The 14,699-nt window shown below is 41.3% G+C and overlaps 1 protein-coding gene across 4 annotated transcripts in view; it reads left to right on the top strand.

Annotated features, from left to right (window-relative positions):
- The window catches only part of LOC122575794 (calmodulin-like), a 75,594-nt gene that overhangs the window by 32,925 nt on the left and 27,970 nt on the right, over nucleotides 1-14,699 (top strand). For all 4 annotated transcript variants that reach the window (XM_043745226.1, XM_043745232.1, XM_043745234.1 and 1 more), the window contains exons 2-3: nucleotides 2,014-2,449; nucleotides 6,415-6,558. In XM_043745226.1, the coding sequence (XP_043601161.1) occupies nucleotides 2,107-2,449; nucleotides 6,415-6,558 (487 nt within the window). In that variant the 5' untranslated portion in view covers nucleotides 2,014-2,106. The remainder of the gene's footprint in view (nucleotides 1-2,013; nucleotides 2,450-6,414; nucleotides 6,559-14,699) is intronic.

Raw genomic sequence — 14,699 nt, 5'->3', positions numbered from 1 at the left:
CTCGACCGGAATCTGAAATCTAATCCAGTGAAATAGGCTACGGTCACCTTATCCACCGTTGGGTGGCACCGATAAAATGTAATTTAAATCCGAGGAAACGTCGAATCCGAGCACAAAAATGTCACGACCGATCGGGAACGCGTGACGAGTTAACGAGAATCCGATTTTGCCACTGTCTTTTTACCGATGGCTATGCAGATGAAAATAAATGGATAGAAAAGAAAAGGGAACCTCGAGAGCTCGTTCCACGTTCTTTTGTTACTAAATTCGCGAAACTTTTCCTGTCGGTTGATTTTAAAATTCGAAAGTCCTGAGTGGAGGGTGGTCCGCGTAATTCTCGTTCTGGCCATCTATGTCAGTTGTGAGAGAGCTGCACGGAATTCAATAAATCGGATGTCTTTCTTCTTGTCCGCTCGGATCACCGTGATTTTTCAACCGAATTATCGATCGCTCATGCGTTAAGAAAAATTTAATCCGTCTTTTTATCCTGAAGATCGCAGCAAGAAACTGTTTGCCTGCGAAAATTACGATTTTATGATCGGCCGTTTCTTTCTGAGTGAGAACACGAAATTTATAGTGGTCGCGATACGCGAGCTCGATCTCAACGGAAGATTAGGGTCGATTCGCGCCCCGAGCGACGGCTCTCTCATTCCGCTCGCAAAAACGCAGCAATTTGGCGAGTCGTCTGATCCGAGGTTTATCGCTGTGACGTGTGTACGTTGTGTCGAACTGACAGGGAAAAAAGCCGCCGGCTCGAGCTTCTTTTATTGTCGCGGGAAATACCACGGAACCTGGCAGCTTCTAAACAGAGTTAAACGCATCGTAACTTGCGTCCTGACGTTCGAAATCCTTTCAACCGTTGTGTGCTTTTTCTCTTCATAAATCAAGTCGACTCGGAGTAAGGACTCTATGGCTGTTCTTACGGTTATTAAATCCACGTCTCAATTACTTTTCGTTAATAAAGTTCCGCGCGATAAAGTTTCCTAATTTTGGAGATTAGAAATTAAAATTTCTAAGTTTAAAAACTGGGACGGTATTACGTAGGGAAGAAGAATACAGGCAGCTTCCGATGAGATTATTTTAATCAGAAAAGAGAAGCGACCAATTTTATGCCAATTTAATAAACTAAATTGCCAGAGTTTAACAAGAGCGTTTCCCAATCGAAATCCAATCGATGTTTCTGTTACGAATCGCATCAATTACTGCCATCAATTACTCGGCTGTTGATATTGTCGACAATATATCTCGCACAGAGGAGGCTGAATGTCAAGCCGACCATCAAGGCGTTCAATCGATGTTCGTAGCTGCAACGAGACACGATTACCGTGAACAGCGCAAAAACACGTTCGTGGCTAGCTTCTAAACCACGCGACCGATAAACTTTGTGCGCTGATACGCCTGCGGGACGTGTCTCCAAGTTTATAACCGCGAAGCAGCGAATACCTGCCACTTCGTGATCGTTACCCGATTCCTGTACATTTTTCACTCCAGTTCCGTCCGAGTTCAGTCAGTTCCTTTCTCGCAAACTGTCCGTCCACGCAATCTTTTTATTATTAAATTCCGGTAATACGCATCGGACCAACGTGCAAAATCATCGATAGGATTGCGTGTTATAAGAACGAGCCAATAGACGTGTCTTTCTTCGATTAGAACACATAATTTCAATTTTCTTTTTCACGTAGCTTTATCCAGGTCCGTTCTATTGTGTCTTCTGTGTCGCGGTGAACTGTCTGTCCATCGTAACGCGCGTCGTGCCACCTGTGGCTAGCTCGATTCATCGACCATCAGAGAGCGTTAAATCGTTACCCACGAAATTCATCTGTCTTCTTTATTTGCCACGCTTTGTCTCGCGTGATCGCACTCTATATTCGCAAATAAAAACCGTAAAATCTCGACGTGTACCGTTTTCCTAAGCATTTTCTCTCTACAAATTTCCGAAACTCTGGCGTATAAAAGTTGAACGAGCAATCAGACGGTTGTTCTCACGTGCGTGTTTATTTAAAACGTTTGCAGACGAGACAGAGCAGCGGGACGGTAGCGAACAGCGAGGGACAAGAAGGAACGACGAGCAGCTGTTCGCCGAGGACGTCGGCGGCCACGATAACGATGACGATGACGAGCACACCGACAACGTCGACGTCGACGTCGACGATGACAGTCGCGTCAATGGCGATGCCATTTGTGCCCGTGGAATCAGAAGCATCGATATCGTCCAGCGCGACAGACCAACGGCAGCAATGTCGTTGGCAATGGCAACAGGCCCCACAGCCCCATTCGGCGACTTGCCCGATCACGGCCACGTCGTCCTCCACATATTTGTCGGCCTCGTCGTCCACGGAGGCCACCAAGCTGTCAACGAACGTTCTCTTTTCCTTGCCCGCGTCTCCAAAGAGATCAGCCCCTGAATCGTCCAGCAAGACGCTTACTATATCGAAATCTCAAATGAAAGGTGAGTTAGTTTAACGACTTTCAAACGGTCGTAGCAATTAGATTCGAGACATCGTGTGCACAAGTGGACTGTGTCTTTTTTTTAACGCGGGAGTATTGATTTACGTATTCGAATAATCTGCAGTAAACTGTCAATTTGATGAAGACGATCTAACTGGGCGACTGGCACTCCTAATTTTTTTGATATAATAATTTCTCAATTTATGGATCTTCCTCTGTGTAATCTGTATTATCGTTTTTTGGTTGAAAGTAAATTATATCGTATTTCCACTTGCGAGGACCATCTAACTGGAGTTAACTTTTAATTATACAAAATTTCTGATTTAAGAAATGACCAGACTAACAGATTAATCGTAGAAAGGCGAAGATATTCACGACAAGGTAAGAAGTTATCGGACTTAATATTTCGTCCTCGCGTAGATCTTACGTAAACAACAAATTACTCAGCTTGTCAAATATTAGAATTAGCCCACTTTTGCTCTCGATGCTTCATTTGCAGCCAAGTCCGGTATAGGTTTTTCAAAGGCAAGAGAGAATTGGTGGGCAGAAAGTGGAGTGGTATTCGTTTGTAGCCGAATCTGGTATCTATAGGTTGTTCGAAGGCAAAAGAGAACTGACGGATAAAAAGTAGAGTGGCATTCGATCTATTTTTACGACATTTAAAAGACAGATAATCCTAAGTTCGTAGCTGAGAACTCGAAGAATTATGTTGGTGTCACACTCTATCCATATTAATGGCTCGGAACAAATATTACAGAGATTTTCTTTCTGTTTGAATTTCGAGGATTAAATACGATATCGCGCTTGAAAGCTTAATATGAATTTAATCTGACGTATCTTAACAATGTATAACTCCGCTCTTGTGCTATAATTTGGAAGGTGTTGTGGCGATGAAATGAATATACCTGTGGGATATTATCCGTAGGATTACTTTTGAGAATATTTAATCGGAGATGAAATAAACATAAATCATGATCCAGGAATATATTTAAACCGTGTAACGAAATTTATTACTTTAATAACCGAGCTGCAAGTATCCGAGTGAATTCATGAAAACATAAAACGACTCTCGTTTTAAACGCATCCATGACTTTTCAGTCATTTTCCATAACATGAAAGAAAATTTTCATATATTGCATCTGTAATTAGTTCTGTTATATGATAGAAATACAGAGCCGAATTTCGTATGAAAATTTATTTTATTGCTTGTGAATTAAGTTTTAAATGTTATCGTGCCCTTTGTTTCATTAGCTTATTATCAAGTTAATTAAAATTAATTATAATACCTTTATAATTCCGTGCAAAGACGCGATAATTAAAATTTCCAATATCATATCCCTTTTACAGTCATTAATTCCAGCGAATCGTTGAGCAAAAGAAATTCCGAGAATTGTTTTTGTTACATGGCTTATCTTTCCACGCAGATTGGAAACAACCAAACCGTTTTGTATTTTGTATTTTATGGTATTCAGCCATCGTTACGGACCACTACTTCGTTAGCGTTGTCAAAACAGAAGAGAAATTCGCAAATATGTAGCTACAAGATGGTGCAACCAACAGCTTTTTCATCATTGCATTGGTATACTGCAATGCTTTTGCGGCAGTTGCTTTTTTTGACATTTGCGTCACGCGCAATCAGAAGTATAGTTCTTCGTGACGTATATTCGTTTAGAATCCGAACTGTCGCCACGATTTTAACCGTTTTTGTTTTTGACAGGAAATATCACCGATACTTAAGCTCGACTCTTTTCAGTGTTTTCCCCGTGTTTTCTATATGTAGACCGTTAATTATAAAAACGTAAAGAAAGTCAGCGCAACGTTCAATTGCATAATAAAATTTCTTCCGTAAGAGATCTATATCGAAATAAATATTAATTTCAGACGAACAACGAAATTAGCAAAAGATTCGGTATAAAATTCTTATACCGTACGATACACAGTTACAAATTAATGATCGGACCTTCGACAAATTTCAAACGCTTTTTTCCAACTGCAAGATCCTTTTATAGAGACAGGATTAAAGCGTTGGTCGACGGTTCGTCCAATGGCAAGATAACGCGACGTTAAAAGCAAAAGGATATCGCAAACAGAATTTTTGGATCAAAGAAATCTCGTCTACGTCGCTTATTAGAGAAACGAAACGCAGAAATACGCCGGTCCCTTTACAGCAAAGCGACACGCGCGTCAATGCTGACTTAAGCTTCTTCGTAACTTCCGTTTCGTCTGATATTTTTAAAGAGATCCTTTGTACCAGAACATTTTATGCGCGCGATTCTCAGTTAAAGATGCCTAGCTATTCGTTCGAAGATCAGGTTACTTTCTATAGAATACCATTCGCATGTTTCGCGCAAATCCTCCTCATACGATGTACGGTCGTTGCCGAGAGAAATTACTCGCGTTACTTCTTTCGAGAGACGAATGTCGAAAGTTTGCTCTCAGTTCAAGACCCATCGAAACGAAGAGATAGCTGCAGCACGTGGAAACTAATGGTTTAATCTTCGACTTAACTGCGTCCTTATTTATATCGCCAATTCGACGAATCCTGAAGAACAACTTCGAAAGGACTATCGCGCGAGATATATCGCAATTCGAAAAGAACCTTATTTTGTTCCTTAATCTCTTACTCTGTCTCCATCTTTTAGTGACTGCTTAAATGAACATTATCTATTTCCTGTTGTAACATTCTACTAGGTATAAAAATGTTTGATATCGTATCGTTGATTCGCCAGAAGAGTAACGCGTCTAAAGAAATATCAATTTTCGGATATGCACGAAAGTTAATTCTAAACCGTGGTGTATAATACTTTATTAGAAATCCTAAAAATTCGAAGGCTATTATCTAAAAATGACAAAGAGAAGGAAATTTATTTTTGTCGCTAAATGGACGCGATACAAATAATTACGAACTACAAACTTGTTGCTGATGTGTCGATATTATAAGGCGATGGGTTAATTCTCTCGGATATTGTCGAATTATCTCAGCATCGTTCCCCTGTCGTTCGCACAGGGTAAAAGAGAACTGCGAGAGAAAAAAAAGAGAAAGATCGGAAAATCACAAATCCGTAACCGGGTTAAGCAGAATTTATTTGTCGACGTTCCTTCCTGCGCGGTTTTTCTTCGTCGTTACCCATTAGCGCGAAATCGCGGGCATCCTCCGGCTTCACTCTCACTCGTTCTTTCTATCTCGGTCCGCCGCTAGTTGCAGCACAATAGCGCGTGGATACGCCGGTAGAGAATGTGCTTATAGGAAAACCATAGCCGCCGGTACGAACAAAATCAATGGGCCGTGAAACGAGGCTATTAAACGGTCGAGTCAAGCACCGACGATCCAAGTCCGACCAAGCTTGTCCCTTCTCATCGTGCTCGCCACTGGCATCAAACATCGCAGAATGATATCGACCGAACTGTTTAATCAGCTCGAACGTCCGATCTTTCTAATCCTACGTAACAAAGAAAGAAAAAAAAAAAAGAAGAGTGGATAGACGGATGCGGATTTTACGATTTTTTCGACTCGTCTGGGTGACTTGCGATTCATTGTAATCCAAGTTCTTCGATTGTGCTACTGTCAGCGTAATTAGCCTTGGGGCTACTAGCGTCTTAATCTCTTTTCATTATTTGCTTTGTCGTATATATTGCTCGATCGGACGATAGTGTTTCAGAATAATAGATATTTTAATATTGCACTCTGCGAGAAAAAAAGTATTAAAATACGGTCGTTGAATCGGAGCTAATTAAAGAATCGCCACGTGATTGCGTTGAGGGATGACGCATTAAGACCGGAAGGAAACTCCGCTTTGTGCCGCTATGCAGCACGTTTCATGAACGCGTTTCGCCACTTGCCAGTTGTCGCCTTTAATCTTTCCTTTCTACGATGCAACTATTTTGAATATTATTCATCGAGAAAAGAATAAAGTTGGAACGAAGCGGTGCGTGTTTTATTAATCGCATTGAATTTCGCTGTTGTAGAGTTCAGGGAAGCTTTCAGACTATTCGACAAGGACGGAGACGGAAGCATCACCAAGGAGGAACTCGGCAGGGTGATGCGCTCGCTCGGACAGTTCGCGAGGGCTGAAGAACTACGCACGATGCTACAGGAAATTGATATCGACGGTAAGCGCACGCACATCGAAACCCATGTATCTACGAAAAAGAACTTTCCCATTTTGAAACTAAAAAACGTCACGCTATTCTATTAATTCGGCTATGGAAACAAGGCAAAGTAAACGTGGCGAGCGACGAAATAGACAAATGTGCCGAGAACCACGGTGGAACGTGGCGTTAATCGAAAACTTCCCATTAATATTCAACGATACTGTGAAAACGAAAACGCATGGCGATCGGGTCGAGCACGGAGGTTCGTTAAAATTCGTAACGGTGTTTCCAATCACCTGGCTAAATTCATTAGCAACACGTTCGAGTGGAGCGCAACACCAGTCCCTTGCACCACTCCCGCACGTAAATCGTTCCGCTGTTGTTACGATCCTGTGGTTATAGTTTACGAACGTGAAACAAATAGGGACAGCCAGGTGGATTCGTTGGATGAAAGTGATAACCGAACCACCGGCGAATGTCGCAAGTTTCGTTCGTTCGTGTAACCACGTTGGCCCACTTACAACCTTTCTGCCCAACGGCATCGCCTTAATTGCGGGTAATTTTCGAGAAGCGTTCTCTCGTCCAACAATGGGGAGAATGTTCGTGAGTGGAGCCTCTTTATTAAGCTAAATCCATTTCTCTCTCCCCGAGAACCCTTTCCCATCGTTACACACTTTTACCCCTTTTCGTTCGTCTATATCGCCGCAAAAGCGGCAGACGGTCGTTTCGTTTGCTCGTTCTTATTTCGAAGCGTGTGACTTGAAATTCTTGGCGGCATATCCGATCCAACGTTCCTATCGTTTCGATGTCTAATCACGAGATTCGTTGAAACCTAAGGACGAAATCGGGGGCCGTATCGCGACCGAAATCTTGTCAGCCTCCTCGATACTTCTTTACCCTTTTAAAAGAAGCGGGATGGCGGAAGATATCTCGAACAGATAAGACGCAAATTTTCGGAGAAAATTAAACCGCGCTCGTTGTTGTTTATGTCGATTGTTTCGTTAAGTGAACCGAGGCGAGGTTGGAGCAATGGAAGTAGATATTGGTTTCCGCGCCAAGGAACGATGCTCTCGAGTTCGCCGTACTTTTTCGCCACAATACACAGGGTTCATATAAGAGTATCGGGACCTGTTGCTGATTCCTCCATCGCCAAAAAGGAAATTTCTTTTATCGCAATGCAATTGATTCTTCGCTTTACGATCGTGCTTTGTCACGGTACTAAAAAGCACAAATTTCACACTGAAACTGGCACAGTGATCGAATCGATCAACTCGTTGATCAATTCTTCGTAGAAATTTTATAGATTTACGATTGATTGGTGTATGATTTTTGGAAAGTTTGCTTTTGTATAAATGTACGTTATTTCATCCCTTTCTTTTTAGCTTCTTCGGTAGAAATACAGGCGCTTCTTTGTACTTTAGTCGTTGTTAATTTCGATGTCGTAAACTTCCGATCTGAATGGTACATTGAAATTCCAAGTAATGCAGCAATGGCCACAATCTCGCGCGAGAAGCCTTTATTCAAATGGAATCTGTGTTTCGCGGAATTACTTGTACGTCTAAACAAACAACGACGGCTCATTTCCCATGACGAATCCGAAAGCTGTCGTCGTCAATTGCGAGTCGTGTTTATGGCGCGTAAAATTTTCTCTCTCTATGTAACGTCTATCGTCGCGCGGTAGGTAGTTCGTTATACGTCGACGAACGGCTTGTTCATGAAAGATTTTATCTCGCTGACAAGGTCTTTATTAACTATAAGACGCGTTGGAAATAACGAACTCCTATAATTTACAGCGTTATGAATATCAAGAATCATTTAACTTCTCAACACTGATAGCCAGATTTCATAACATACACGTCACATAGATACACGTTATTTATCTTTAAATATCTTCATTCCTTCGTTTGAAATCTTAGTCGCCGACACAAGTCCATACTTTGCTTCTTTAGTTTCTATTTGCAGTCGTTGCAACACGTTCTTTACTTCGTTTTCTTATCGTTTGCTTACTTGTCGCAGACTTACTTAATAGTTTGCGAATTTTTAACAGTTTTCTGCCGTCAGTTTCAGCGCGACTCGTGATTACAAGTCGATCTACTTTAAAGCTTCTTTAAATAATGTATCTAAAAGATTAATTGGACCGGTTTTGCAGTTTACAAATAATAATAAAAATACTCGTATTGTCTTTATTTTTCTTTCGTTACTTGAACGTCTTTCTATTGTTTCTTTCGTCGCTTGTACACGTTTCATCTTCCTCGTTAATATTCCACAGTTCACGGACGTTCCCCCTAATCGACAGGTTCATGTAATTCTCGCGTCGAATATCGTAACGGGAGCGAAGAACTCCGTTCGTGAACGTTATCCTCGCCGAATCAACGCCTGGTTTACCTGGTTTCACGCGGAACCTCGGCGGGATCGCTTCGAATTTCGATACTAAAACCTCGTGGCATGTACGAGTAATTAGAAATACGGATCTGCTAGCGGACTGCGATACGAGACCATTGCGCGCGTCTACGTCTAATCGGACTCGTTTCATCGTGGATGCATCTCATCTCGATGAATACGTTCGCCTGTGTGCATCATATAGCATTGAATAAAGAGAAAAGAGAGAAAAAATGGAAGAGAGAGGAAAAATATTCCTATGCACACAGATACATCGGCGACGGGACAAAACGGGAAGAAAAGCCGAGAGAAAAAATATCGCAAGATACTCCGACGATAGGATGCTCATGCAATCGCTCTGATGCGACATCCACCGTGCCATTGAATGCACCCACTCCTCTACGAACACGAGGAATCGTTCTTTCCGACTTAGTCGGGCCAACCAGACCATTCGTATGGATGGTTCGCGTCACATCGAATGTCAATCGTCACGTTGTGGCACTTCATGTTGCATGATCGCAAGTTGCGGTTTAGTTGCTGTACAAACGCGTATCAGGATGATTCTATGCTGCTGACTAAACGATTATAGCTTCCATGATTTAACAATATTTTCTATATATAAAACTTAATAGATGCACTCTTCGTTTTAAAGGGGAAATTGGTAATTTAGTTAGTTAAAGTTTAAAGTTTAAAGTGCTTTAAAACGGTTACCTGGCCGCGAAAATTTATACTTTTGATCGTCTTCTATTCCTCAATTTTTGGTTTCTTTAAGTCTCTATATGCTTAAGGATCCTCAATTAAGATGCCATTTAGCTACAAGGATCATGTAAATGGGCAAATAAATACCGTTAACAGTAGATGTTTCTTTTTTCTAAAAGAGACAGTGTTTACTGTAAATTGTTTTATCAGGTTGTCCGAAAAGTTTCTTTCGTTTTATGAGGAAATAATAGACGTACAACGTTCTTTGTTTTATATTATTTTGTCGAATTACGTACGATCCATTTTATTCTGTTAAGATAAACACCGTGACATTTCACAGACTTGATTTCACCTTTGTATGAAGGTGCACCGTTTTAAACAACACGTTTGCGAAAGAAAGACGCTTTTCGGACAAACTAATACATCTCCATTCTCATGTTTATAATAGTCGGGTTGCGTGCCACGCGTATATTCCATCGTTAAAACCATAATCCCGTCAAATCCTAAAGCGTTGCCGCTGCGAAATCGCAACAACGGCGCATCATCCGTGTGTACCTAGCCTTAGTCGGGACAACTAGATTATTCGTATCTATGACTCGTGGAACGTCGAATGCCGATCGAATGGCACGTCGCATCGCGTCCTGATGTTTGACTTTTCGTATGGAGGTTGCGACAGGTCGATCGGCGACGGCCAAAACGAGTCACTGCTACCTGTAACTCGAAGACAGGTTCTCGCCGACTGGAACATTATTCATCGGCGGAATATTTTTACCGCGAGGAAGTTGGAGAAACGGGGCATAAATTGATTTTTGCAACCCAGTGGTGTTGTCGGTTATCGCGCGGGCCTCTGACTTTCGCGGGAGTCAGCGGATGTGAAAAATTGCCTGAAGGCTCCACGGATTGTTCTATAAATCGTAGTTAGGGATAAAGTAATTGGACCGAAGGATTGAAAACAAAAGCTTCAGGTATCTTTGCTCGATTTAACACTTTGATTTATTCGTAGTCGTATTGTGCTTATTTCAACACGGTTTTGATTGTTCGGTATCCATGTGAAAACTGTAGGTCTCTCGTGGTCAGCTCATCGTTACATGTTCGGCGTCTAAACATTGAGACATTAGTCGAAGCGCTTTAAAGTATTGCGGATAACAGAGGTTTTTGAGTCTTAGACTATTAGAGCCTTGTACGGGAGTATGATTACGACAATTATCTAAAAAATAACAGCCTGTTAGCAGTCTTTTCTAACAAGAGCGAGAATATACGTGTGAGTTGTTTTAATGCAATGGTAGTGCTAATGATCTTGGCAATCGACGCGACTTCAAATAATAATAAATAAAATGCTTCAGGTTCGGATTTTCAGTTTATCTTTTAAATTTAATTTACGGGTTAGCTTATAGTTACCAAAGTTTTACGTGATACAGCATCCAGATATATCAGATTTAGCTATTATATTATTACGTTAAGCGCTGCGAATGTTTTCAAACAAATTCCGCGTTGTTCCAGCGGATATTGATTGTTGAGAAATTAGTATCTAATTGCAAGTATACCTATTCGTCTGTGGTATATTCTAGAACAGCGTGTGTGTAGAATGGTAGCTCAAAAGTTAGTCGAAGTTCATTTTAAAAATAGGTTTTAGGTTGCGATCGATCCACTTCAACGAAGTGTTAATTAAAATTCGTGACGTCTGCCGTATTTGCGGAACGAGACTTCACGTTAACTTCGTGTTAGCCTCTCGTGTTTCATACATATTTTTACAAAAATGCAATTCAATCATGCGTAATTAATATCGAGACACCAGCAATTCTTTCTTTTATGCAGGAAATTAATTTTAATGCTCGGAACGTTTTCTTATGAAAATTCCTCAAAGTTTAAAATACAATTAACACCACGTTTCATTACAAACGAACAACAGTGTCCTGGAATTTTCTATGTCGATGTTGCACCACTAGCCTTGTTCGCGCATTTAAATATCGCTGCAACTTGTTATTTCATTAGCACTCGAAGTACGTGTCAGGAAATCAGTTACGATTAAAACCAATTCGTTCGATAGCTTTTCGATCAATAAATCGCCACCTATACAATGTTTCAAATTCACCCTTTCTTTTCTCCACGATATCTAAATCTGTTTGTGTAACTGCATATGCGAAAATGGCCAACATTCATCACCGTATTTGCCGACGTTCGAAATTACGACAAAAAAGAAAGAAAAATTGAAAAGATTAAAATGTTACATAAAATCGGAAACGCAACTACTACGATGTAACGTGGCTTCCGCGACGGTTTCGTTTTCGGTAATACGAGTCCGGTTTTAAAGCAAATCGTCGATAACGATTTGCCACTCTGCAAAACGATTGTAAATGGAACAGTGACTTCATGAGGTCCAATAAACAACGAAGCCTTGCACGACTATTTCATGTATATATTCCATTTCAAACGGCTATTTGATACACAAACGAAAGAGGCGTGTTTCGTCACAAGGGTATATTAGGTTCCGTGAACTCCCTCTGTCCATCTTTGACTCCATTTTCCGCAGGAAATATCGATACGACGTCTGACTCGACGGCCACTACTACTTATTTCACACGACACGTGTTACGCTCGTTATTTGCTTTATCGCGAGCGAAAAATAAAAATATATTTTATGTATATCGATATAATCGTAAAATATCATTGTAAGAAAGAGGTCGAAAAGAATCTCCCCGGAATCTTGATTTCACGAGTACGCCTCTATTTATAGGGATATGGTTGAATAACATTCTTCACGGTTCACGGTTAAAACGAATTGGATGACCACAGAGGATGCAACCAAGGTCCCATTTCATTCGTTCGTGTTTTACGTTTTACTGATGATCCGAGGGGAACATCGTTCAACAAATCCTGGCTTATTTAGACCCCGATCTATTTCTTCGTTTATGCTTGCATGCCGTATTCCACTTGTGTCGAACGCACGACGAATTTAAATTTGCCGTTTCTGCATCTGTAACTAGCAATCCCCTGGGTTGCTGTCACAAGCTCTATAAAATATTCCGCTACTCTTTTTTCCCTCTTTCTGCTCGCCCTTTGTGACACGTTTATTCGCGCGCAATTATTCACAAGTTTAGCGATGTTTACGAATTACGGAAAATCCGTGGACAGGGGGCGAACGAAAACCCTTCTATTCGTCGCTTTAACGCGAACAAACGAAAATAACTCTTCCTCCCGAATATCGACGGTATTCCGCGATTTAGAGTGAAGTATCGTTTCGAGAGGGATTGTAAAATGTATCAACAACCAACCGTTTGCTTTTTCCATGGCAAGAATTCCACGATACAATTTATTCCGAGAGGCGGATGAAAGTCACGAAACAGACTCGGCTAATTTTCGAGGAGAGCGTCCGTTTCCCGTTTGTGTTTCTCGCCACGCTCATCGTCGATGAAGTCGCTAACTTACGACGGTGCTCCCTGCTCAAGATGCGTCAAGAGATTGCAAAGTGGCGGCACGGTTACTCTGGTTACGTCAACCGCGCGTCCCTGGAATTTACCATCTGATGTCCGGATAGGTAAACCAAGAGCACTTCGCGTGAACAGTGTCTGTATGTATCTTGCGTTTACGTGTCTCTCCGTGCTTGCCTTTACGTGTAAGTATAGTAACTATAGTATATACAGAAGCGGAACAAACGGAGCGCCAAGGCGAGCGGTTAAGCGTGACGCAGTTGCGCGAGTGCAAAGGTAACCGAGGCTCCTCTACTGCCAGACTATTAGCGTATCTAGACAGACTGCATCGCGTGTTTGTTGGCCTTTTGCGCAACGCCCTGCTTGCAAGGCGAGCACGCGTTAATTCGTCGTAACAATATACTAATTAAAACTTGGGCATCCGCTTGAATAGCACGATCGTTTACACCGTACAATCTACGGCAACTATTTCACACGTCGAGGTCGTTTCTCCATCTCGGCACGTTTCCTGATCCCGTATGAATCACGTAATTTTTAAACGCAAGAAACTATTTCATTGTACAAATTTTTACAAATTTTACAAATGTATCACTGGTAGAAATATTCGTTTATTATCGATTAACGGGCTATAGTTCAATTATACGTATGCACTACACGCCAGTCTTACAAACAACGTATAAAAGTACAAACACAATGTCAGATCGCCATCTGCATCGCGAGCTTGCACAAGGAGCATTTTAACGAAGAGATATTTCCGGCGAAAAAGTCCAGGCACTCGGCAAAGTAGTTTGCATATACAAATAGCGTACAATTAGTAAATTAAGAATACGCGGTACACAAATCCAAGCTGTTCAACGTACATTGTTAACATAAAAAATATTGTTTCTCCTCGTATTTTTAGAAGGTGCGCGGATATTATTCGTGCTAAGGAACGAAAAATCAATATCAGTGGTTAAGGTTTTTTTTTTTAAAGAAAAATCACATCACGTATCTTCCTTTCATCTGCAAGCGATGTCGTATTAAGCGTACCAAGATCAGGCTCATAATTATAGTTAGCAATATTATATCGCCAAAAATTCTTTTTAAATTACGTATATCGTTGGGTATTTCAAGTACAATTGGAATGTAGCTTCGCGATATTGTCGTTCATTGTCCGTTATCAGGGCAGGTTTCATTGTTCTCATCTTTTTCTCTACACACGCTGTTATACAGTTATGTAGTTTTTAGATAGATTTTTTGTTTAATTGAAATAGGTTACTCGGAAATTGATAAGCCGTTAGAACGTCCGACTCCCGCTCAAATTTCCGACCGATAATCCAATTTGTCGACAAAAAAAACGAAGGAAAAGCGCGTTCGAATAATTCTTCACGCTCGGGCGTTTAATCGCTCGAACAAACGAACGTTGCTTATCTCTGTACACGTACGCGATAACACGACGTGCATAAGTTCACGTGGACACGAGGCTGATAATATTAGACACGTGATTGTGCACGTTTTATGTGTAGACGTGTTCGAAATCCGGCGGATTTTAGGAACATAATCGCGGCGTGCTCGCCCGGAATAATAGCTCGACGGTCTCAGAAGGACGAGAAATCCTGTAACGTCACAGAAAATTGCCGAGTTTCGAAAACACGACAGCTTTGCTCGGAGAAG

This window comes from Bombus pyrosoma, linkage group LG2 (assembly GCF_014825855.1).
Source record: "Bombus pyrosoma isolate SC7728 linkage group LG2, ASM1482585v1, whole genome shotgun sequence".
Classification (NCBI taxonomy): domain Eukaryota; kingdom Metazoa; phylum Arthropoda; class Insecta; order Hymenoptera; family Apidae; genus Bombus; species Bombus pyrosoma.
This window is presented reverse-complemented; position numbering and strand designations above follow the sequence as displayed.